Source organism: Limulus polyphemus, unplaced genomic scaffold, assembly GCF_000517525.1.
Source record: "Limulus polyphemus unplaced genomic scaffold, Limulus_polyphemus-2.1.2 Scaffold6383, whole genome shotgun sequence".
NCBI classification, from domain to species: domain Eukaryota; kingdom Metazoa; phylum Arthropoda; class Merostomata; order Xiphosura; family Limulidae; genus Limulus; species Limulus polyphemus.
Genome location: NW_013671993.1, coordinates 20,621 through 48,301, shown reverse-complemented (window position 1 = coordinate 48,301; position 27,681 = coordinate 20,621). Strand labels below are relative to the sequence as shown.

The window sequence follows — 27,681 nt, the reverse complement described above, 5'->3', positions numbered from 1 at the left end:
TCTCTCTGTCGCTGACTTTATTTGTCGGGCTTATATACTAAAAAGAGGGCAACTGGCAAACACTCAGACATTCGCGGGGTTCCTCGATAATTCATAATCCTTCTAGAAACACCAGCGCACATGCTCCCAGCGTCGCGAGACTTCCGCTGTCATAACAATATTTGTTAAAATCATTAATGGTTGCATAAAAGAGTAATTCTTGCACCTCGAAATGATACTGTTCATGACACAGATGATGTATTAGTTTGTCAAAAAATTAATGTCACGTTTTGGAACACTTTCATTATCCACCCCCAAAACATACATCACATATAATAGTTAAATGAACCACCTAAAACGTCATGTTTGTGTGGCCTATATAGTGTATAAAGTTTAGTATACTCTAATCCCTTATAGTGATGGCACACGACAAGACACACATTCGGCATGTAGTGCTGTTTGAATACAAGAAGGGAAAAAATGCCTTTGTAACTACAAAGAATATCAAAGAAGTTTATGGAAATGTTTTGAACGTTCGTAAGTGCCAATGTTCAGGTGATTTCAGCTTTCAAAACTGTGATGGCAGTCTACAGATTTACAATGCAAAAATCAGGGGTTTGCTTCCACTTAGCGGACACAGCAGATAGCTCAATGTGGCTATTGCTATAAGAAAACCCAAACACAATGGATCCTCCAAAATTATCTAATGGCACAAGTTTAGTTGTTAAGACTTTACTACCACATGTTGTTGAAGTGACAATTACAACTGGTTATATCAAAGGTAAAGTTGTTTTCATTCCAAGAATTCATTTATTACCAAGTAATTACCTCTTTGAATTTAGAAGGCTCAATTGCAATGCCAATTAATATTGCACAAGGTCAAAGTTTAAAGGTTGCTTGATTGTTCCTAAAACAGCCTTGCTTTTCACATGGTCAATTCTATGTAGAATGTTCATGGGCTGTATCTCATCACAATCTTCATATATTCTCAGAAGAAGGAATAGCAGCCAATGTTCTTAAATTTAGTAATATGTATGTGTTGGACATACAAGACTGTTTAGTTTAAGAGTTATTATTTAATTTGTTTGGTGATTTAATATTTACTTTACTTTTCATAAAAAAAGAGTTAAGAGTAATTATTCTAAAGGTGATAGTTATAACAAGTTTGGTTGCTTAACTCGGTAAGAGTCGTACGTTGTGTTTGTGGTTCAATTGTTGTAGTATTGTTGAAGCCATGTTACTCGAATCCTTGGTATTATTCTCGTTAGCTTAAGTGAGTATTGTTACGTTATAGCGTCGCTCCATAGTTTATAGAAAGTTCGAGACCTCAGTGAAGAATGTATAAATATAGGTGACCAAGCGACCGCAAGTCAAGTAGAGAAAAAGTCAAGTAAAGTTTAGTCAGCAAAGAGTTAAAGAACGTGAAGTTAGCCGGCATGTGAGTGATTAGCTATAACGGGCGGTATTTTAATATTCAATTACTTTAGAACAACATTTCAGGAAAAGGAGACAGTTATTTTAAGTTCGAGATATAACTATGGTAACTCACGAGGTAGCGTAAGTGAAATATTCGCTGATACTATTGTGATAAAGGTAGAGAAAAATAGTTAACATTGTCAATTGGATTCTAAAGTAATTGAATCAGCCTAAGTGGACTTTTGACAAGAAAAGAGAATTATTTAGTTTTAGATACAACTGTGATATTCCATAGTGTGAAGAATTTTTGTACACATATTTGACTTGTTTTTAATATATTATTTGAAAACAAGTGGATTGTGTGCTGTCCAGTTATTGTTCGAATTTATTGCCAACAAATCACAGACATCTACTTTAGAAGAATCCAGCCCAATGTACACTTATATTTTAAACCCTGACATTATGCATGAGTGGGAAACTTTTAAAACTTCATTTAACTATCTAAAAGTGCAATTAAGAGTAGAGAAATATGGATGATGTCATCATAAAGGAGGGATGGGTACATTGCAAGTGGAAAAATATTTGGTAAATGCATATGTCTCTCTTAAGAGCTTCATCTCAAACAGCTGTGTTTATGTGTTAAGGATGCTTGGGGAATTTATTCGTTTGTCTTTAGACATTTATAGTATGGCACCATCAACCTCTTGAATTTTAAAACTTGCTCCAGTTACTCAGGTTTTTAATGCATCGCTAGATCTGGTGTTTCTTCAATAGCAGATCTAATATTTTGCTAGGAGGGCGATTATGAAAAATTTACAAACATATATAAAAAATGCATTGTTCAATTTTGTGAATATGACCTATATAAAGCTTATATATTCTATTTGAATTTATTATTAAAGTAGCATAGAAAATGAATTATTTATTTAAAATACATGAAGAAATAAAACATATTCAAATGTTGCAATTAAGCATTGGATAAATACACACGAATCTATTCAATGTATACAAGTATAAGCAAGTACATAGACAGAAATCAAAACATAACTATGATAGTTTATGACAGTATGTTGGTCCAAACAAGGAAGAATTTATTCAACTAGTTAAAAAAGGGTTTGTGCCTGCATTCGACGAGGATGCGGCGAAATAAAATGTTGTATGATTTCATCTGTTGACAAAGTAACAGTATTACAATGCATGGTTTCATGCACAGATCAGGTAGCCTATCAGAAGACATGGTAGTGTGAGGCCATGTATGAATGCGATGAATACAAGAGAATGAATGATCAGCCTTACAACTACCAACTGGCAAAATTGCTAAGATATAAAGTAATTCACTGACGTTTTGGAAGAATATTTCATCAGCAGATTGACAAATGAGTTGCCTTACAGATTCATTGCTGTTTTTACCATCCTTACCAAGCTGCTGCCACCTAAGTAACTCACTGTTGAAAGCAGTTGGATGTGGAAGAACAAACTGCCATTTTTTGAGTAATAGATTTGTCAGTGCTTAAAGTTCATCATAGTCCTTCTTTATGAGGACATCTGGCATCAATGAGCACAGCTTGAAGTGTGCTCGCATGTTTTCTCCAAAGCGTGACTTCAATTATCCAAAGACTATATCTAGAAAAGGAATTGTCATGTTGTGTTTGTAGTAGCCGGAGGTATTTGTTGCAGGTTTATTGTCGCGTTGCATCTGACGTCCATATATAATTCTGGGACATTTTCCTTCAGAATATACAGATCATGCTAATTCTTTGGCTTTGGCGTAAACAGTGGAAACCAATAATCAACAGATGCACGAAGGGTTGCATAAAAAGTAATAACCTGATCTACCCAAATAAACTTCAATTAATTTTCCTTGAAGACACGACACAATTAGACACGTTGGTTCTAAACCTTCCTTTGCAATTGTAAAACTTGGTAATACTTCAATTAGTTTTCCTTGAAGACACGACACAATTAGACACATTGGTTCTATACCTTCCTTTGCAATTGTAGAACTGACCATATGCTCAAAATTAGTAAATGTGTGATGTAGCCCATTTACCTTACTTCGTGTTTCTGAATCCCAACTCCAGCTCTCTCCTATGGTGTAAATATTTGGGTTTCCAGAGGGTTGGCAAATTTCATCGAGTGTTCTGATAATGTAGACATAAAGCTCTTCAGTTGTATCGAAAGTAGTGTGTTGCTCTATCCATCGCGTTTTACAGAGGTTTTTTTCTTAATATTAGGAGCAAGAGCAACAATGACATTTTGATAGAACTTTTGGCGTTTGGGTGAATTTTTAAAGAATGAAAATAACTGTCAAAAAGAGTCCATCATATTCCAAATGGAAGGTATGTCACAACCATGGCATATTGCTAGGTTTAGAGAGTGAAGTACACATCCTTGGTAATCAGCATTTGGTGCAAATTTCTTAATTTATGCTTGAACTAATTTTTTGTCGGAATTCGTGGAGGCAGTTGTGTCATAAGCCTGGCCTTTGCAGTTTTCGATTTTAACATGTTGTTTCTGTAGAGTATCGCGAATTGTTGATACAATCGTGTCTCTTGTTATTCGCTCAAGGTCAACTAAGTCGAGAAGCACTTCTTTTTTCTTTTTTGGCTGCTGTCCAGTTACATCCAGAATTCACAGGCAAATTGAGAAAAATTAACGCCCATTGGAATTATTGCGTAGTAAGGACATGCACGGATATACATCCGAAAATGGTCACGAATTGTATCTGCAGCTATTTGTATTATTTCGTTTTGTATTGTCTTACTGGTGTAAGCGACATTCTTTGGACCAGAAAGGAGGCCCTTATTCAAAACTTGGGTTGTGATTGGACATAAGACGAATTAGTGCAATAAAATTGCCTCCATTGTGATCATGAACCACTGCGTATTCGATCTTGTCACCTCGATGCTCTCGCAAACCTACCTGCTGTCTTGCACAATATAAAACGCTTCGTTATGACTGGAAGGATTTGTTTATTATTTTTACATTGTTAGCAGTAACTGAATTAATAATCGAATCGACTCGAAGTCCAGCACCACGCACTTTTGATTTATTGTAGGGTGCACGTTGAATGCTTTCTTGGTAGTAGGTCTTTGATTCATGACTGCTCAATAACTCTTTGGTCATATTGAAGTTATCGAGTGGCGTCTTTACGAAAACATCTAAGTTTTGCTTTTCCATTTTTTGTAAAAAGAGAACACAAGGGAGAAACCATCCACCATTGTAACTAGGGTGATTGCTGTAAGTAAGCCACTTATAGTCATGAAGCCATGTCGATTGAAAAGCAATTGTCTTAAATTTTTGTTCTATTTTGAACGTTTTATTGTCAAATTTGTAATTTGGGAGAAGCTTCCGGCAACATTCCATAAAATCCGCTTTCGCTGAGTCACTCATCTCTGTTTATACATTTTCATCAAGTACAGCTGCAATATCTGTTGTTGAAATAGTATCTTTTATTTGTAAATTAGAATTAATTGCTCCAGAAAACTATGTTGTAGTTGTCTCTGTTGATTTGCCTTCACTGCATGCTTTATCAGATTTTGGAGTACTGCTTTGCCCAAAATAAAAATAGGAGAGACACTGTTGCTTTAGACGCTTAACTGGTGATCCGCTGGACATGATGAATAACTGAAAAATAAAATACATGAGTATAAAACATCAGTAACACTATTTAAACCAGAGTAAAATGTAAAGTATAATAGAACAAAAGTACATACATAGTAAATATATGATAAACTTATAATGGTGTAAATTATTTGAAAGAAGAATAGTTTCCCCGTGCAGAGTCTAAATTTATTATCTACCAACTGAAAGAGAACTCCAGAGGAAATGCAGCATACTGCTACAGGCATACTTATTGACCCGATGTATTATCCATCAAATGTCTTAATCTAGTACAAAAGACACTTGAAGCTAAATGGTCTGACCAAAAAACGACAAACTGATAGACTTATCTTGTAAGAGCGGAGGTGGATTTAGGGGGGCAGTAGCCAAGCACCCCCTTTTTGTATTGTTTAAAAAAATTACGTCACATTTTGAAAATTTGTTATTTAATGATTACTTAATAATTGATAACATAAATTATTAATATTCGTGAGCTGACTAACTAATATCTATAAAGCAGGTTGAGATAGTGTTTGGTAGGTATCACGTATTGAGGAATAGGCTTAACCTCACAGTCATTGAGACGTTCGCATGGCCACCAGATTCGTTCAGAACTCTGCGTACTTAACCCAATACGTGAATAGTCTGGCAGGTCACTTAACCGTTTTAATTACATTACATTTTATAAACTTTATGCGTTCAAATACAAAATATCACAAATAAAGAAAAACACATTTCGTACACGAAGTCGCCCCAAGTGGCACAGGGGTATGCTTACAACTCTAGAAACTGGGTTTCGATACCTGTGGTGGGCAGAGCACAGACATATAGCCATTTGTATAGCTTTGTGCTTAGCTATAAACAAAGTACACGAATTAAGAGTTCCCCTAATGGTGAATTTAAAAGGACTCAAACCCAGATAGATCTTATAGATTCGTATTGTTTTGAGAAACTAGATGAATCAATTTCGATGAAATTTGGTAAAAGGACTCAAATGGCCGCCCTAAAGATTATGTTTAAATGTATAAACAATCGGATGAACAGTTCGAGTTTGACAGTCATTTCACATTTACCCTGTTATTGTCGAAGTGAGAGTTCAACTGAACAAAGAGATGGGTAGAAAACATACAAATAAACAAAAGTAGCTTTTAGTGCCGCGTCTAGTAAGTGTACCTAAGAACTGAATTTAGCTACTGCTAAAAATAGTGAAAAGAGGCATTCAACACCCCTACCTAAGTCATTACTTCTTAAGCCTGACATTGACGATATATTTGTGTTTAATAAAGGAAGAGCTATATAATGAGTTATATTTTTAACACATAGCCCTCACTTCTCCTCAGTCTTATCACTGAAATACTGGGAGGAGGGCACTGACGATAACCTTTGATAGTGTTATATTATGTTATGTATTGCTGGCAAAAATTTTCTGTTCAGAATAATAAATTGATCCGATTAACAAATAATATAATTTACTACCACCAGGCGAAATTTGTTGTCATGACAACAAACAACATATCCTTCATACAAAACAGTTAGCGTTAACCTTGTGTTAAGGTAAAAATTTGTAAGCATATTTGTTTATAATAAATTACTGTATGAAGTAACATTAATTATTTTATATTTTGAGAAGTTTAGTATAAAAATTTGAACTGCCACCAAATATTACGTAATTATATCACTGATACATTTGGGTTTCTTGGTGGCCAGGTAGAATTAGCATTAATAATAACTAATATTTGGCACTAACTAATTTAGTTAGTAGTACTATTAACGTAACTGTTAATACTAAATTAAAAACAGGACAATTATATTAAGCTTTTTATCATTAGCATTTCTAATGTAGTATTTACTCTTAGCTGATGTACTAAAGTTAACTCCTATTACTATTAGATAACATAACAAAACATGGACAATAAAAGGCTATTTGTTTTTTAATTACTCTTATACACCAAGCCATGGGAAAAATAAAAATTTAAACTTACCCTTTACTTTCCAACAATCATAAATTCCCATCTAAAACGTTTATAAAATGCTGGCCTCCAACAGCAACTCATAAAACTGTCTTAACTGCAGCCTAGCCTGTGTTTATCAAATTTTATACTTATATTATTACACCCTGTTATTTTAAGAATATTTTGCAAAGAAATCAGGGGAATTTTATATTCCATCAGTCTTTTGAGTAAACTTGTAAACTTCTTTAAGAATACTTCTTTCCTTTTTTTCTCCAAGAGAAAATAAGTTATCCTACTCCTGTAAGATAATCTCTCCATTCCAACTACCCCTTGCCTGAACCCTATTGAATAGTTAATATTTTTTTTGGTAAGAAGGCCAAAACTGGTAACAGTATTCCAAGTGAGGCCTAATTAATGATTTGTATAGAGGTATAATTACCCCTTTTGTCTTGTAATCAATATATCTATAAATACACCTTAAAATTCTCTTAGTTTTATTACTAGCAAAAAAAAAAAAGCACTGCTTCAATGGCTTCAGTAATAAATCAAACAATATGGGAAGATCTTTTCCTTCAAGTATTGAGTGGGTTCACATCTATATTAAATGTGGTATCCAAATTAAGATAACACAAATCTCTTACCTTGTACTTACACTAATTAAAGGTCACTTGATAAATATTTATCCATGTTACAAATTAATCCAAGTAATTTTATATAATATGATAATGCTTCAACATCTCCAACAAAGCTAGAAATACCCAAGAATTTAATGTCATCAGAAAATGTTACTAATTTATTAATTATGTCTCTATCAATGTCATTAATGTTAATAAGAAAGAGCAAAGAACCTAGCCTGACTGCTGAGGTACTGAAGTATGAAGTGTCCAGTTTGATTGGATTTCATTAATAACAACTTTTTGCTTTCTCAAATAACTAGTCTTTCCATAACCCATAGCAATGTGAATTTCTTAGTTAATATTTTGTATGGCACCTTATAAAATAGTAAAAACTAGAATACCATCTTGTTTAAATTTTTGGAGCTACTATCCATGTTGGCAAGTATTGTTAGTCCTTACTGAAGCTAACATTAATTATGCTTATTGTTAAGCTAGCATAAATTAAGTATGTGACTTGAGCTTGTTTATGTTTCTTAAAATCAGCTATTTATTTCAATTTTAACTTCCTCATTTACAAATTAAACACCAAATTTGTTAAAACCCAAAATATTATTTTGGAATTGGCTGGCAAATGACATTCAATTGCCTAACCACTATTGAAGTTGAAGTATTCTTCATTAGGATACATAAATATAATTTTTTTATATTTTCTACACTCATATAAAGTATTTTATTATACTGTAATTTTGTTTCATCTATTTTTCAATACAATACATATTTCACTTTTACTTTATGGATCAGTTTTTTTTTTTAAGTGGAATGATGGTTGACAAGTTAACAGTTCCAAAAAACCACCATGAGAATCCATTTCAGATGCCCCCAGACTCAGAACTTTATACCCTGCAAGCAAGAGAGAAATCTGAGAAACATAAGGTTAGTTTTAGGTTAAGATGGTTGCACTGAAGGATTTGATAAGACTTACTTTGTATTCACTAATGTTGTGTTACAAATACTTGGTGCATTCATACATAATTGTTTCCAAAGAATTTGTGAATGTATATACATTCAAGACATTTTCTGACTTATTTTTAATTATTATTTATGAACAGGAGTTTTAGAAATTAGTATTTGTCAAAATATTTGTATCAAATATATAATTTAAAACTGTCCTTGAAAAGAAAAAAGATCTAAAAAAGAATATATTCTGCCTAAGTAACAACCTATGTCAAGTAAAATTATTGCTTGAACTCTTCAGCAGTTATGGTTAGAACATTCTCAGTGTTTAGATATGTGTAAGAGTTTAAAAACATTTTTTTTTTCAAAAGAATATTGAAGAAGCTGAGATGTATCTATAATAGCTTATATTATAATGGTTTTATTTTTACAATCCTAGTAAAGATGTTGATTCAAGTAGTAAGGAATTATTATTGTGTTGGTGGTTATTGTAGTTGAATTGAATATAAAATAACTATGAGTAAACAATCAAATGCTATTGATTCAAGATTGCTTTTAAATATTTAAGACATCTTCTCTTCTGTGCAAAGCCATTTCACCATCCAAAAATTTCATCTTTGAAGACATCTGGTTTTATAACAACTTGCAAGCTTTGGTTTATTGTACATGTTAAACAAAATTGTATTCTTAGGCTATTCTAGCTGATCATCCGTAAAATAACAGGGTTTTCTATTTTGTCATCTTGCTGATTATGCTATAAAAAGCCTTATTTTACTTTTGCTTGAAATTTGTGAAATAGAATCTGCTGATTGTGTTGTAATATGGATCTTGTTGGCATATATCTACATTCTTTTAGACACAGTTACAATGTTAATGTTACCATTTTATGATTTCAACTGCCACAAAATTTAGTATTTTTATGTTGGAAAGCTATCTTAAAACCACATTATTTCTTTTCTGTAATATTTTAACACTACATTTAAAGTTTTCAGTCTTTTTTTGCTAGGAGAAAAGAGATTCATACAGTCTTCCCATTTATGAAAAGTCAACTAAGGCTGCTGATTTGAAGTCTTATCATACAACATTACGAAAGGTGCGAGAGTTAGGTTTGGAGGAAGGAAGAGTCACCAGTTCTAATTTAGTAACTCCAGGGCAGTTGGATCCTGATTTTGTTTTGAGTGTTACAAAAGGTTATTTTTTTCATATGTAACATAAAATCCTTTTTATGTTTTTTTTTACAACAGTTAAACTACCTTATTTAATCTTAAAAAAATGGAAGGTTACTTGAGTTATTTTAAATATATGTATTTATATAGTAAGATTCAGAGTCTGTGTGTGTTTATGTGTCATGTAACTCCTCCTAATCCACGAGTTGCACTGACTTTTAAGTGGTACCAAATGAATGGCTCTGGTCCCAAGGTTTGCTTAAAGATTAAGCATTTCACCTTAGAGAATCTGGATATTTTGCAAAAACACTTTTACTTGGATTCCCTGAAAGTGGACCACAAATTGGACATTGATTTACAGTAGAGCAAGTATATAAGTAGGTCTATTAATTATCACTTGTAACCTATTTAAAGAAATTAAAATAGTAGTTCAAACATTAAATTTGCATTATAGCGGACTGTAAATGTGGGACATAGGCTCATGGGTTTGCTAGTAGAACTATAGAGTAGCATAGACACAATACACATGCAATAAACTGTTATTAATAAAGTAAAAGTAAATATCCCAGAATAATTGAAGTGTAAAAGTTATGCAAGAAACATTTTATGTGGATTTTAAATTGTTGATATTTTGGAGAACCTGTTAATGAGCTATGAATTGTGAATTATTCTGATAATTTAAATTTGTATTCTCTCTCTCTCTCTGTGTATACATATATATAATGTTAGTCATTGGTTGAAGCAAGGTAAGTTTTATGGTTATACCCCATTGTTCAGGAGGAACCCATTTGCTCTATTTTAATCATGTGTAGGATTAATAACTTGTCTATCTAAAATATATTTTTAAGTGATTTAAATGAAATATAGCTGTCAACAAAATGTTGCACATACAGAGTCCTTAAAAGAAGAGATAGTTCCAAGTCTGTGTTTAATGTTTTATTTTAATTTTGCAAGTTTGTTTTAATTCATGCATTATTTTCATATTATGTGAATACAGAATAATATCTTAAAGGTTTTTTTTTAAGGGTTTAACTTCCTGATAATTTCCTATGTGTATGTGTATGAAAAGTAGCAAATAGCTTTGATAATGTTTTTGCCTATTATGTCACTTGATTACAGCATCTGCAGTTGACAGGGAAATTCTCTAGATTGTACTAGAAAATCCAAGATTTTCTTAAAATAATGTTTTAGAAGATTTTTTATGTGTTTTAAACAGGATATCGATACTTATTATGTTTTAGGTGTTTTTAAAAGGTAATATGATAGTTTTTCAGTTGAATTTAAGTTTTTTATTAAATATGCATATGAATATGTGATACACAAAATTTCAAATGTAAAATATGTTTGTTTTATTACTGTGTTATAGAAAGAAGGTTTGAGAAAGAAAGTATAGCAGAATATTTAGCAAAAAAGAGAGAGATGTTTCTTATTGAGGTACTTTCGATTTGTTTTATTCAGTGAAACTGATTTCATTGAAAATTTATTGTTAACTGTAACATGACTAGGCTGGAATTTTAATCCTTAGGGATTCAATTGATAATGTTTTGGTAAAATTAGTTATGTTGAAGGAAATTTTGATTTCATAAGTAGAAAGCATTACATGCTGCAGGTACAAATTAAAGCCTAAAAAATTAACTGCACATTAATGAAATAGTGATAAATAATTCATAAAATTCAATAACAGACTTATCTTTTAGAATAATAGGGACTCATTTATATTTATCTCAGGGTTTAGCAGTAACAGCCCAAAAAGCAAATATTGGAGTTTTGTTACAAAACACAACTAATGCAACAGTACACTTTAAAAGTTACAGCACAAGACAGCAGCATTAGAAACCAATAAGTCTAAAATTTGTGATAAAAATCATGTAAAGTATATAATTATTCCTAGTTTATCCATTTTAGGTTCAAAATCAGAAGTGTATAAAAATAGCATTTCAGATTTGTTTTAGATCATTGCCCAAGAGGCCTTTCATTCAATACCAAAATTCATCAGTTGTGCTGGACAATGCAAGATCCTTTAAAATATTATTTATTTATGCAGTATAATACTTAAAAGTTATGCTTTAAATGCTGAAAGCTGGCAAAGCATTAGAAACCAATAAACCTCAAATTTGTTGTGTAAATCACATAAACTGCAGCATTTTTGGTTTTATTACAACTTTTAACTTATTAATAGTATATTTACTTTCAGTAATTCAAATATAAGTTATATTTTAACAATAATGTTCATAACTTACATGTGCTCTATTTTCATGCTAGCTGACATACCCATTCAACATGGAGGAAGACATAGGGACCCCCATGACCCCCCCCCCCCCCCTCCCCCAATGTGGCCCTAAAGTGCAGGCTAGGTTTGGTTTGTCATTTATAAGCAGACACACACAAACACTGCCTTTTGTCAAATAATGGTTTAGATTGTAAGTGCAGTAACATTACATATCACTTTTCTTATAATTATGTTACAAATAACAAATAGATGACACTTAATTGAAGCATAGAACCACACCTGAAACTCTATACTGCATGAGATTTTGAAACAACTTTTCAGATAATACTACTCCAAAGACTGATAAACAATTATTACTGTAACAGCAGTGTACATTTACTTCAGATTTACAAAGTAGTTATGCTTCAGTATTTTATTATATACACGTTTACACCCTTTTTTTCACAAAATTTTTACTGCAATCATACTGCTAGTTTTGCTTTACTACATTAATACCATGACAGAATAATATGAGATGTGTTCATACATTTTATCTTTTCTGTTTTTATGTGTTTGTTTATTTTATGCTTTATATTACAGTATTCTCTTGGGGTTAAAAGAAAGGAAATCAGTAAGCTTTACGAGATAGCAGAAATGGAAGAAGCACAGGTTAAACTTGAAGAAGAAAATTTGGAGAAAAATGCTGAAGCTTTTAACAAATTTGTAAAAGAAAGTGATCAACTGGCTATGGAATCAGTGAAAGAGTGAGAATAATATATATATGTATAACATAACATAATGTTTAGGGACAACAAGAGACTTATTTGTCCATCTAGGCTGTCCCATTCCCTTAAACTAAACTAAAGCTATTAAATAAGAAAAATCCTCAAAGCCAGCCCTTATCACTCATATATATATTTAAAGCTTTTTCCTAAACTGACATAAATTTATTGCCTCCATAACATCTGAAAACAGCATTCTAGCATTACAATAGTAACAATTAAGCCTATCCTTATAACTACGTCTATACTCATTTCCAATGTTAGACTTTTCTCTACATCTTATTATTTTGCATTCATTTTTTCCTGGCCCTCACCATTGTCTAGTCTTAGTTTAAAACTTCCCTTACAGCTGAGTGAATAGCCCTTGCAAACAAGCCAGCCCCTACCCTATTTAAATGTAAACCATCCATTCCAAAATACTCCATTCTCCCACTAAACTGATCCCACAAGTTTAACCAGCCAAGTTGCTCATCCTTACATATTATTATCCTAATGCTAGGATTCAGCCCTAGTGACCTACTTATAACTTCATCTCCACAATTAATTCTTGGCAGTATCACTGACACAATTAAGTTATGGCCCTTTTCTTTAAATTCCTTTAACAACTCCTTGTACCTATCAGTTAGCTCCTCTGACCTACTTTTCACTACATCATTAGCACTTATGTGGACAACAAACCTTACATCCTTATATTATTTGCTCTGTCAATTATATCTACCACTTATGCCCCTGGGTAGCTTATCTCCCTACTTACCCCACAGCCAATCCTATCTACCTGCATTGTCAAAGAAGCACCTATAACTCTAACCTCTTTACATTTATAATCCACATCCTTCTCTGTCCCTTTTGTTTTCATTCCCTCCAGTAGTTCCTTATCTGCACAAGCCAATGGTTGAAATCTTTTGCTCAATAGAACACGTTCATTAAAATTAGATCAACTAATTTTAGCCCTAATAGTACTGTTTCTAACTTCCTGAAAGTCATTGTTAGCTGATGTATCCCTTGCATGTTAAAGCTTAAGTTCCTCTTGGAATCCTGCTGCCATTTCCCACAGGTTACACTTCTCTTTATCTATTGCCATTAGTTTAATTAGGATATCCTCCAACTTGCAAGCTCTACAAACACATTACACAGCTTATGTATATTTTTACACATTAAAAGTGTACTTTATTCTGCCAGTGGCTAGTTTCTGACTGATTAAAAAACTAAGTGGTTTCCAAGTGTCAGAAAAGAATAATTCTGAATTAGTACAATGATAATTTAGAAAGCATGTTAATTTGTTAGGATTGTATTTTATAAGACTTTGAAAAAATAGTAAAAGAAGTGACAAGCTTGACACTCAAAATTTGTTTTTCAGGCCTATTAGATTGTTACCATTAATTAAGCAAGAATATGTCTTGAAAAATAACACCATAAAACAATACATATATATCTAACAATAATATTTCTGTTTTAAGTACTTATACTGTTTTATAAAGTTGTGGTGATTGTATATCAGTCATCATTATGGTTAGTAGCCTATACAATCACCTAATTCTAATTATTAATTAGTTACTTCAATCAAATCCTAATGGGGAGACCCCAAGCATTTAGATAGCAAACTAGTCTCTCTATTAAGAAGACTCAATTTCAGATCCCTGCCATTACCACCACAGAACTAGCTGAAAAATAGCATGAAAACTAATACAATAATAATGAAATAGAAAAGTTACTAATTAATAATTAACTTTGGTGGTTGTATAGGCTACTAGCTATAACAAATTGAAAACTGTATATGTCTCTTTTACTTGAATATTTTAAAGGTTAGTTAATGGGGTTTAGAAGTTGTATTATGAACTTAACTAGCTATTTCTGCCCTTTGTGATGTGGTAAACCAAACTAAGATTTTATAATAATCTTTTAGAAAGCAGGGCTAACTATTTGTATATTGTTACGTCTCTCGTCGTTAGTTAATTTTCCGTAGAAATTCTTTCCGAAGAAACTTTACCGATACAAATCCTTTCTTAAATAAAACTGGTTTATTCTTTCTGAATCCAACTTTGCAATACACTTAATTTCCACAGTCGTGCTATAACAAACGCTATAATTCACAACGAACATCTCACGTGCTCGACTGAACAATATGTCTCTCTGTCCCCATTTCAATTACACATTACCTTGTTGCCGTCACATCTTGAATGTCTTATATATAAAAGAATACCGAAATCTAGTAACCTCCTGAGGATTCACGAAGCTTCGAGAATATGACATGTTACAAGCGTCACGTGACATCTGCTGTCGTAACAATATAATATTTTCACATGCTTAAATTTATAAACTAGCTTGTAGTGTTGAAGTTCTTAAGTTAACTATCATCATAATTCAGTAAACATTTGTAACTATGAAAAATCTAGCTCACTAACTGTAATCTCAGCTATATGTCTCTTTATTCCCTTTAACAATGTTAATCCCAACTAGTTTGGGGTTGGCCCATATTTTTGTAAGACAATAATTTTTACTCCTGGGTGGCTGGCCCAGATGGCAACCATATAGGATAGCATGTTCGGCAATGGGGATTTGAATACATGATCCTCAGATTAAGAGACAGGCACCCTAACCATTAGACTAATCCACGTTCTAATCTTAGTTATGTGTAATTCTTAGTAAAAGTTATGTTAACCTTCTTGTATAGAACCCTTATACACTTTATGTATATAACCTGCAATGTAGTGAATCCAGCTTTTTGTAACTGTTATTAATGCAATGAACTAAGCTGTGTATAATGGTTGGAACCCAATAAGTATAGCTGTTTGTTATGTTAAACAGCACAATTCTTTGTGAAACAGTAAACCTAGCAGTATAATAATGTGTTCCTAGCTTTATGTAATCTTTTATGAGACATAGATATAGTTTTATATAATTCTAAGCAAAACAATTATGTTAACCTGACCAGTGACATATATATAAGTGGGATGGCTAGGGCAGCAGCTTCAGGGCCTAGAGCCCCAGGGAACTGCCTGCCTCAACTCAACGAGTTTCACCTTTTTGTGCTCAGAGGCTTGTTTGATTATACTAAGTCCACAATTTTACAGGCCCACTTGTAAATATGCAAAAAATTATCATTTTTCGGACCAAGGGGGCCCACCTGAGATACAGCTGCAAATTGTGAAAGGCCTACCAGTGAAGAGGCCAGCACAACAATTTTTAAGGCCTCTTATGAGTCAACAACTAGAGTTCTCTATACCTCATACCACAATATTACACAAAACAATCAGAAAAATGACTTTATTTATCTTAATTTATAATTTAGTGTATTATTTTAATTATATAAAATTATAGTAATGTTGAGCAGTGGAGGTGGAAACAAAATATTCTTCTGAACCACTGAACCTAAGATAGTGAACCAATAATGTTATTCTTAATAACACAGTTCTGTTGTAGTCTAGTTGCATGTAACCCTATGGACTATAATGAACCTAGTTTAAATGTCTATAAGTTTCAGTGAACTTATATATAGGTGTAATTACCTGTTACAGCACACAACAGCACTTAACTTTTAATGATAGAGTAAAAATGAACCGTATCACGTACAAAATGAACTGAGCCAGGTGCTTTTATCCTGATATCTTCAAGTCTGCTAAATTTGCTATCTGTAAATAAGAAATGTCTCTTTCTTTTAGAGCTGAAAAACAAACTAAAGCCAAACTGGAAAAAATGGCTGAAATTAAACAGTTACAAGCTCAAGTTGTGGGTATTCAAAGGTTGGTATTGTTAACTTTAGACTTTTAGTGGCTATCTTTCAACCCTTTTATTTCATAAATTAAGAGATATTAATATGTAACATAATTTAAAATATTAATATTTCACTTACAACAGGTCCTGAAGAATAAACTTATACTGAATGAATGTTAAAACAGCAATTTGAAGTTTTAAAACAAAATATTTCTATTGTAAATATACTATCACAAAAATGTTCAGTAATTTATTATCACTGAATATATTTTACTTTGTATTAGCTTTTAAAAAGAAATTATCTTTGCATAATACTAACTGTTAGACATAGATTTATTTAGTTTTTTAGCTTGTATGTATATATATAAAGAAAGATAGAGAGAAGAAAAAACACATGGATGATTATCATTGTTCACACAGGCAAACACACACAAATGTATATGTAATGATAAATTTTCAGATTTTTGTAGAATATTTATAGTTTCTTATACTGATTTTATGACTTAATTTCCAGTCTTTGGTAATCTTTGTAGCTTCACTACCTATAATATATTTTTTCCATTAAATGCATATATAAAATTTATGAAAGTTTTAGAACTATGTTAGCATTATTGGAGATATAAAGCTATTAATTTTTCCACATAAAGTGATAATGGAAATTTAGAATTACACCGTCTTATCTGTTTCCATAATATAAGTATCCACATCTTCAAAGAGACTTTTTGTAAATCTGTTTTAATATAAAATTCAAACTTCATTCATTCATTTTCTTAAGTTGAGAAAACATTCTACTGTAATTTGATGATAATATTTTCCAATAGTAAATTATAAGAATTGTAATTTCAAAGTTTTTCATAAATAACTCTCTCCATATTTCAGCCCTGCATAACAATGATATATTTCCTACATTTCAGTATTTTGCATATAACTACTGCAATTTTTGACCAATAAGAATCTAGTTAATATCTTTACCCAATTTTACAAAATGATATATTTACAGTATGGATGGATTTTTCATCTAAAAATTCCTTAATTTAAAGATAGAATAAATTTATAAAATGGCAGAGTTTATTGAGTGGCATAATCAACAAATGGCTAGAGAAGTTGATAGTTCAGTTATAAACTACCATAATTCAGGTGGGCTTAGCTGGAGAAAGAACTAGAAATTACATTTGTTGTTAAGAATAAATCACGAGTGATGAAGTCAAAACTGAAAGAATTCATTAAAAAAGTAACAGGAGAAGCTATTTGCACAATATGTAGTAAAGTTATAAACTATGTTTCACATGGTTGCTCTACAATGTTCACTCATGGAACTGCTAAAAAGTAAATAGAACTGTCAAATAGCTAACCAGATTTGGATATTTTATTGTAAAGTTTAAAGGTATCATATCAATCAATCATACGAACAAAAGACAGAATACACCAGAGAGTTTTGGTTTTATGGGAGGTCAAGCCTCACCTCCAGCATACTAAACACCTTCAGTGCCCAGCATTAGATTCAAAATATTTCAAACGTTTTTCCTGTGCTCATTGTCATCCCTGTTGAAATAATCTTGCTATTATATTTTATACTTTGATATATATATATATTTATATATACTTGCTTTACTTGATCTATAAGATCTCTTATATGAATGAACAATTAATTTTTTGTTGTATGTTAAATAAATTCTTTTATTTTCACATATTTTTGTCAAAGTGAGATTTTTAAATTGGAAGAGTTGCTGGGAGAATACAAACTATATGAAAAGTTTTTGGACACTTTATCTCCGAAGGTGCGTAACACAGAACAATATATTGTTAATCTGTCATAACTTTAAACTGTTGACTGTGAAAATTAAGTTAAGTATGCTACAAGAGTTGCTAATATTTTTCTAGATTTTTGCTCATACAATATTATATTTTAATCAGAATTCTTCTGTATAACATACGTAATTTTATAATTATTATTTTTTCTTTACGTCAACTTTTTCTATATTATTTTGTTTAAAAAGGCTTATATGCCTTCTTTCTGCACTAGTGAATGTATGGAATATATAAAGTTACTAGCAATAATTGTTTTACAGGAATGGCAAGAAAATAAAAATAATTGCAAGAATGGAAAAACAGGTAAATATGAGAACATATATTAGCATAAAACTGCATGATATGAATGTGTCTTTCATGCTTTATATACTAAATTGAAATAATTGTAAAAGAAAAGAAAATACCTTTATGTAGTTGTATGCATAGAATTTCACAAGCAATATTTGATTAAAATATCTTTTGAATGTGCTAGGTAAAACCTTAATCTATTTATTGAAAAATAACTTGGTGATTTATATCTGATTTTTGAAAACTCCATTAAAATTATGTTAATTACAATAAGTCATAAGATTCTATATTACTATATTTTATCTTATACATTGCTCTTGTACATATTTATTAAAATTTTATTTCAAGCATTTTACTGTTTCTGTCATCCATGTTTCATATTTATTTTCTTTATAAGAACACTATAATAAAAATAAATCTGGAGAAAGTCTTTAATTTTAGCTGGATATTATAAGCTATGGAATTATTATAGTTTTTGCCTATATCTTTATTAATTCTTTAGTTTCAGTCTCAAAAATTAGAATCAATTCATTTGTATCATACATTACAGAACTTAAACATAGATGCACTTTCTTACAGATTCTTAAATTTGTTAAATGTGATCTTATTTTTTTAAATTATGTTATTACAAATGTATTGATACATTGATTGGTAATTTCTGTTTTTTGCCCATGAGAATTGATTCAAATAACATATTTAAAAATTAATTACTCTTTTAGTATGAAGCATATATTAAATTCAATTTAGGTGATACAATAATTTCATTACCACTTAAGTACTGGACTGTTAAGATATTTAAACCTTCATTAATTCAACCACGTTAATGGCAAAGAATATCACCCAGTGAAGACTACTATAGATAATGAACTTTGGTGTGTTTTTTTCACCAATCTTTATAGTTTTATATATTCTAAGTACCGTCTTTCCATTAAATGTAAGAAATATTTATTGTTCCACATGTTTCAGCCAAATGGAACTACTTTTTTTCTGTAAGTGTAATAGAAGATATTTTTAATGAAGTTTGATGTCTTTTTTTTTACTTTATTTTGTGACATATATAGGAATATGTAATTTTCTTTGATGATTTTGTGTATGGCAGTACAACATGTAAGTTGGTTGTCAGTTTAATTCTTTCTAGGATACCTGAAAAATTGATATATCAACAATGTGAACATATTATCCAAGCTCAAAGCATTTAAATCCCAGTTTCATTGTGTGATATTTAGGTTAAACTGTTGATTCATATACCACATAACTTTGAAATTTATCAGAACATTGTGTGTTTCATTATGTGCTAAACTTAGAAAGTTTTAAGAAACAAATTTTTTTTTTCTGTTATCAATACTGAGACTAATTAATGGGTACTTCTGGCAGAGCTTACTATGACAATAGTATTGCAATAGTTAGACAGTTGACAAGAGGGTATACACAGAGATTACATACCTTTAATAAATGTTTAATGCCAACATTGATTTTGTTGTGAACAAGCTTACTAAGATTCCAAATCAAAATCAGCAAGATAAGCATATTGCCACATGTTCATATGAATGTTATAATACAGGTACAGTGATACTTGTATTCTATCTAACGCCTGCTTTCAGAATGTCAGCTATCATAGAGAAGGAAAAGCTTATTTTTCCTGTTATGTATTTTTTAATTGATTGTGGATGCAAATCCTTATAAAAAAATAATGTCTGTAATGATAAAGTACCATGGCAGTGAGGATTTAAATATGTACATATATCATCTGTAAAAGCTAGGAACAAAATATTTCTGTATGTTTCTTATTATTATTGATTGCAAAATTTGGATGGTGGTAGATATGATCTCATGCACTCACCTAAACAAAAGACATGTAACATTTTGAAGTAATTGCATAACATTCTACAGGTTACCAGATAAGATGCCGAGGGGCCCAAAAATTGAGATCTCTCTTAGGTGTACTTCATTCTAGTGTGTCATATGTTTTATTTTCAAAATAACCAACATTCAAACATGATCATGGTCATTATTCCAAAATGAATGAATTCAGTTTTGGAAATAAAGTGTTTATTCCAAATTTTGACAATTGTGGCAAATTGTTGATGACTGAGATTAATCTAGTGCTGTGTGGAAACAAATTGTTCTTCTATAGTAGAAATAGCATTTTCTTTTGTGTACAATATGCTTGATCATTTTAGTGATCTTTTAATACCATATTCACTTACTTACTACTTATTTTTAACTTACGCTACTTATAGTACTTTGGCTGACTTTCTTACTTTTTACTCCTTTCTGTACTCTAACTAACCTATCGTTAGCTACTCCAAAAGTCCTCGAGACTGCACCAGTTGTAACAGGCAGCACCCTTAGGGCTAATCATTGGAGTTTCGATTATACTGCCGATTACATCAAATTTATTTAGTTGAGGATTGCAGTGGTGAGTGGAGCTCACAAGTCACTAATTCGTGGTAATTTACAGTTACAATAAAGAAATGGATTCCAAGACTAACATTGAACAAAATATAACAACATTCATTAGGTATTCCCACATAGTATATACTGTGAGCATCAATAGTTAAATATCTACTAAACTGTTAGTTTCTCACGACTTTACTTTTCACCTTTCAGTTAACACTATTATTCAATACATATAGAATATTTCTCTCAAGTATAAGCTTTAACTTCCTTTAGTAAACTACATTAATCGAACAAGAGAGATAGCAATTCTATACTTACAACAGAGTTGGACTGGTATACTTCTAGAGATTGGAAACCTTCATATTCATAATGGCTTGGAACTTCGATTCTTTCTGGAGATAATTTCATATTCATAATGGCTTGGAACTTCGATTCTTTCTGGAGATAATTCTCTTCCTGGGGATCACTTTCTTCTTAGAGATCACTGATTTTTTACTCTAGACATGAGTTTTTAAACCATATTTTATTTGTATTCCTTTGCCCTTCCAAATAGTATTCCCAACTACCCACAAGTAGTTCTAATACTTTATTGGTCAATTTGTGCAACTTCCCAGGCTAATTCAAAACAAGAATCAAAACTCTCAAGTAATTGGTTACTGTGATGGTGAGTATTCTGGTTGCCTTTTCACTTGTACTACTACACTGGTGTGGAGTAATAGATCTCACATCAAAGCACCGATTTGAGATGCTATCATAAACGTTTTAGTAGCTTCTACAGTGCTACTAACTCGGCATCAGTAACTTATCACTGTCAAACTCATAACTAGTGTTTTTCCCAGCATCCTTTCTGTAGCTTCATTTTTATAACTCTTAACTCGTGATTCTTAATACTAACTAACCCGTTAACTGGGCTTCGCCTAGTTCTTTACCTAATTTTGTAATACAGGCATTCTTACTCATTTCTACATGTATGTGTATCACACTGAGGATAGTTAAATGTTTATAGCTTCTTTCTTAACTCTTGAACATTAAAAATACTGAAGCAATTGTAAAATTTTTTCAAAAATATCCAATTGCTTCACTATATATATATATATTTATTTTTATATCTTGATTATTTTTTGAAAATTTGTAGTTTTTGTTTGGTCGACACCAAAATTAAACAAAATGCTGTTACATATAAGTATTAAAAATATATTCCACCTTCTATGTCCTTTGTAGAAATATGAGTTAATGAAAGCATACCTAGAATACTTTTGTATACAATGTAAGAAACACTGTCTATGTCTGTGTTTGCATCTTATAACTGGATAATGTCAGGTGAACACCTTTTGAAGTTATGACAGGTTGTATGCTTGTCAAAATGTTGAGAAGTATTTTAATGATGTGATAATGTTGTTATGAAAATACATTTAACATAGTAAATGTATTTTCTTAACAACATTATCTTATGTAATTTTATAATCAGAATTAATCATATACAGAATATACAAATGTTTTGAAAAACATTGTTATTTTTGAAGTTGTTCTCTTACTTCTGAGTATAATAGTTGAATTTCAATCATTTGAAAACTTCCTAAGATTGATATTCACTCAGTCAGGATAATAAAGCAAAGCATGAAATAAACATTAAGTTGGTCTAAAAATTAGAATACATAAAGTAGTAAAAATGAGGTAACAAAAAAGAGAAAAAGAATTAGTTTTGGTGTAAAATTGTTTTCACAGCTACCTGTCTCAAGGTTTTGAGATGTGGATTGGCCTTGTGATAGAGCTCGGTATTTCAGAGCCTGTAATTTGGTTTCAAATCCGTGTGATACCACAAAATATCCCTCCCCTCCATAAAGTTATGCTGTGTGTGTAGATTATAAGAGTGCCAGTTAATCTATTAGTGTGGTTAATATGGTGTTGCTGACTGGTAGCCTTTCCTCTCATCAGTAGTTCAAAATTAGTGACAGTAATAGTTAGCCATAATAACTTTTCCATAAATACAAATGCATTTCAAAATTTTGATAGGAGCAGAAGCAAGTATTTTCTTTCTCAAGTTTTTAATATAAAATCTTGATTTTCTTGAGCTACAGATCTCTTAGATAATATATTGTTCTAATTTTGGTAATACAATAATTTATTTTATTATAATGAAGTAAACAAGTGCCATTCTTACCCAAAATTTATTCTTATTTGTTTCAGAGCTTTCAGCTTCTTCTGCATCCTCACATAAATACAATGCACACACTTTCAATAGGTGAGAAGTTTTTGTTTATTACATTTTTGTATAGAATTATATATTGTTTCCTTATTTTCAGCAGTACAGTGCTGTACCATAATTTAGATATATTTCAATTAAATTAATTTCAAATATGTCAAAGTTAAAACTACAATACAACTTATACATCTAATGAGTAAAAGAAACGACTGTGATACCAATACTACTGTACTTAAATGTATAGTTTGTATGATGTTTTTCATCTTGGATAAAGTAAAAAATGTACCAAACAAAGAAATATGTATTATACAATTTTGCATTGGATAATTTTATCCTTGAGAGAGAGAGAGAGAGAGAGGTATGTGGAAGTATGTTAAATGTCTCATATTTTGGTGTTAATAGATTATTATTTTTTGTTTTTTTTAGTATATCATCAGATAGTGGCTACAGCGCTGGAGAAGAAGAGAATATGGATGAGGTGAAACTTGTGTTTTTTCTATGAATTATAGTTTGTTCAAACAAACATTTGGAAAACTTAAAGGCAAATAAACAATTGCCTTAAATTTTCCAATATGCCATATTTTTTCCACAGAACTGATTTTTCATTTTGTTAGATATTTTTATTCTTTTTTATAGAGCATTATTATTATTACAGCTACATAAAGTTGATTAATTATATAACTTATATTATGAATATTTAGTTTGGGTTGTTATTTCTTGTACCTATTTTAAGACATTTTTAAAGATTCATTAAAATGTAAGATAAATAAGAAAATTACATGCAACAGTACTTTAAAAAAAAATTCTGTCATAGTCCAGTATGCAAGATTAGAAGTCATATTAATTTTTGTCATATTTGAGTTAAGATGAACTGATGAAGTTTTATTTATACCAAATAATGTAAAATATTCCTTTAGATTTTATGTCCTTCTAGGTTGAGCCACAACTTTATTTCACTCAACCTGACCAAGTGTTGAAGGTTCTTCATGACATAGAGGAACAAAACTTATCTCTGATTCAGCATAGTCAGGAGACACAAGAAAACTTGGAGGAAATGGAAGAGATTTTTAGAAAAACACAAGTCAAAATGTATAATTTTTATTCATGAAAGACAATGAGTTGTAGCCATGTAGAAAAATGCTGTAGTTGTTTTAAAGTATCTACTTAAGTGTTTGGCACAAAGTCTTAAACCATTTATGCATAAACTGGGGTAGTAAGGATAGTTAAGATTGTCACTTATTTTGTAATAATAAAACTACATTTTTGTATTGTAATACATCAAGATAAATTTTTAAAAATAAAAGTTTTATAAAAGTTGAGAAAAACATGCTGATTTCACAATGATATTGATTTTACATACAAAAGAATAATTTTTATTATTTTTTTTAGGAGCAAAGAGACAGAAACATTAATAGACCAAGTAAAGGTTTTGGAAACAGCCATTAAGTGGGAAGAAGAAAAGGCCATAGAATTAGAAGTGATGGCCAAGTAAGAATACTTTTTTATTTCTCAGCTGTTACTGCCAGTTATATTATATGATGTAAATTACGATTACTTAAATCTGATAATTTTGTGACATTTGACTAAGCATCTGAGTACATTATATATTTCCCCAGTTTAGTGCAGGAGGAAAAATTCTAATAACAAAAGAACACAATATTGTGTATAGTAGTTAGTGAAAAACCACAGTAAATGGAATTAACTGTTCTAATCTTATGTGCAAGTAATACACTTGCTTGAGTTAACACATTGATGTTATTTAATATGTTAATAATAAAATCAGAAGGGTTTAAAGATTGCTTATTAAAAGGTCAACTCTAGAGCTTCAATCTAAAAAAAGTGAATTGTGGAATTGAATTTATGTGTGTATATATATATACAAAATTAGTACTTAAACAGTTCAGCAAAAATGTACAAAAAATGGAAGGACTAAATAAAAACAGCAAATTCAAACCTGTGATGAATAACATTTTAATGAATAAAACAGGCCCAAACAAAAAATGAAACTGAAGACACTGCATAAATTTAAAGGATCTCCAGGGTAAAGGCTACAATGTAGGATATAAAATATGCCCTGGGTTTTGGAGGTGACTGTGGACGTAGAACACACATTGTGGTGGGGATACACTGTCTACCAGTCTTAACCTCTGTTTGCCGGTCTCACATGTTGAAGAGAAAAAAACGAAAGTTAAGAGAGCAAGATGTGGATGCTTAAGCCTACAATGTTCCACATCTATATCACTCTTCACTGCTTGCAGACAGCTGTGGGAAGGTGACTGCTTTCCAGAGTAATAATAGAAAAAAACAAAACGAAAATAAGATTCTACCAATAGGGTTAAGTAAGATTTCTATATCTAAATAATATGTCTCTTGATCCAAAATGGAAGTATTTTCAATTTCTAATTCTACTGGATAATATTGTTTGTCTCAGGACCTTCTCACAACTGTCTGTAGGAAGTGAAGGGTGATATAAGATGTAGGATGTTGTGGACTTGAGCACCCACATCTTGCTCTCCTAATTTATATTTTTTGATGATTTTGATAATTATTATTATTTTTCTTCAACATGTGAGACTGGTGAATGGACGTTAAGACTGATAAATAGTGTATCCCCTTCTCAATGTGGGTCCTACTTCTGCAGCCACCTAGTAAACCCAGGGCATATCTTATATCCCACTTTATAGCCTGTATCATGGGGATCCTTTTAATTTATGTAACATCTTCAGCTTCATTTTTTATTTGGGCGTGTTTTGTTCATTAATATATATATATCATGTTGAAGAGTAGTTTTCTAGGGAAAGGTTTCCTCTTTCATATAGCAGTCCTGCTTACTGAAAGCTGCACTGCTGAAGTTAATTTTTGAGGAAGATACTTATTATATTTTATGGCAGTTTTACCAATGGAATGTACTAAAGTTGATTCTTTTTCAGAAAAATAAGTTTTTTCACATCCATTTGAATAATCTGAATTATGAAAGTTTTGTTTCATTCACATCAAACGTGCATACTTTAAAATAATATACAGACCAGACTATGATCAAACTGACTTAATTTTTAGATATTACTGTCAAAGTCAAATGAGTGTATCAACAATGGGATATGTATTTGAATTACATAAAGAGCTTTGTATAATAAAATAAGTTTATGTAAAAACTGCTAAACAGTTTGATCTTAGCTCAATGTTAAGAATCATGTTTTTGAGGCAAAAAAGATACCTAATTCTACCTATATAACTTTTCAGTTATATTCATTAACTACCTTAATATTAATTTTGCCACAAATGTTTGCTCTGTGCACTGGTATTGTTAAATACTGAACAAGGGCATAAAGAGAAGGTAAAAGTTTGCCTCTCTCGTCCCTTAACAATGCATTTAAAATTAATTCTGTAAGTTAAAACTAAATTAAACATAAACAACCCTTGATATCAATGGAAAATAAAGAGTTAACAGATAACTAAACAGAGGTATACTTACCTGCTTGTTCTTCTCTCTCATAGATTTACTTGTAGATTGTGTAACTTATGTTTTTTAAAATGTTAAAGAATGACAAAATTAACTGCAATTTTACACATTACAACTTGTACTACATAGTAGAGGTCTCTGTACTTTTTGGGCCTTTCACCATTTGTCAAGCACCTATGTAGTCCAAGTACACAATCACCACATCCTACCAGGTTTACACCTCCAGCTTTCATTGGCCCACAGCAGCTCTTCCACTCTTCCAGCTACTTGAAGTAGAACATGATGTTTGAATTGACATAGTGAATAGTATAGGTAATCCATCTCTTTGTTCAAATAAACAGGATTTCTCTGGGCCCACCTTTTTTTTAAATCTGCTTCTGTGAGATGACGCTAGTCGTAACTCACTCATATTCTTATACTTGCACTTACTCTTCTCATGACCACCAGGACATTTTACCTAAGGTTGCTGTACACTACCCTGCAGCTTGACGCCTAAATCTGGTAATTTAGTTCACTCACAAATAAAATAAAAGTTATGCATTTTAGTTACATAAATTGGAGTGCTAAACAATACAGTTGTGTAACTGAGAAGTCTAACCTTAAAGATAGAGGCAACCTTTCTCCAATAAACTTTAACATTTGGACAGTCGAAAAAGGCATGTTTTATTGTTTCTATACAGAGGCAATATGGGCAAATATTACTGGGTATTAATTTAAATCTGTGGAGTCGATCTATCATATTCATGATATTATGTGCAATCTTAAAATTTAAATCTCATTATTTCCCTTATATTTTTCTATTGTTTATTAACTACCATGTACACTGAGTGGTCACAAGTAAATAGACATCTAATTTTTCGTCATTTAGCTGATTTATGCTAACTAATTTGTGTTCACAGAGTGCTATATGAATGAAAATGGTCCACACACTAATTATCTTGTGCTACAACATGCCAAAACTCAAGGTTCTCTCGAATTGTCAGATTTTGTTAGAGGAAGGATAGTTGGTCAAGCAGATGGCGGAATAAGTCAGCGGCAAATTTTGCAGAATTTGGGAATCCCACTTTCGACAATCAACAGAATCATCGTGCAGTTCAGGAAACACGGCAAGGAAACAACTGAGCAGTGTCCA

At 31.2% G+C, this 27,681-nt stretch overlaps 1 protein-coding gene across 1 annotated transcript in view; it reads left to right on the top strand.

Moving 5' to 3' along the window:
- The first annotated feature begins 6,511 nt into the window (after positions 1–6,511).
- LOC106473666 (cilia- and flagella-associated protein 100-like) overlaps positions 6,512–27,681 on the top strand; it is a 39,619-nt gene continuing 18,449 nt past the window's right edge. The window contains exons 1-12 of the mRNA XM_022402068.1: positions 6,512–6,552; positions 8,383–8,500; positions 9,528–9,711; positions 11,054–11,121; positions 12,497–12,660; positions 16,338–16,418; positions 18,092–18,167; positions 18,459–18,501; positions 23,074–23,128; positions 23,516–23,567; positions 24,024–24,178; positions 24,479–24,577. Of these exons, the coding sequence (XP_022257776.1) occupies positions 8,387–8,500; positions 9,528–9,711; positions 11,054–11,121; positions 12,497–12,660; positions 16,338–16,418; positions 18,092–18,167; positions 18,459–18,501; positions 23,074–23,128; positions 23,516–23,567; positions 24,024–24,178; positions 24,479–24,577 (1,091 nt within the window). The 5' untranslated portion in view covers positions 6,512–6,552; positions 8,383–8,386. The remainder of the gene's footprint in view (positions 6,553–8,382; positions 8,501–9,527; positions 9,712–11,053; positions 11,122–12,496; positions 12,661–16,337; positions 16,419–18,091; positions 18,168–18,458; positions 18,502–23,073; positions 23,129–23,515; positions 23,568–24,023; positions 24,179–24,478; positions 24,578–27,681) is intronic.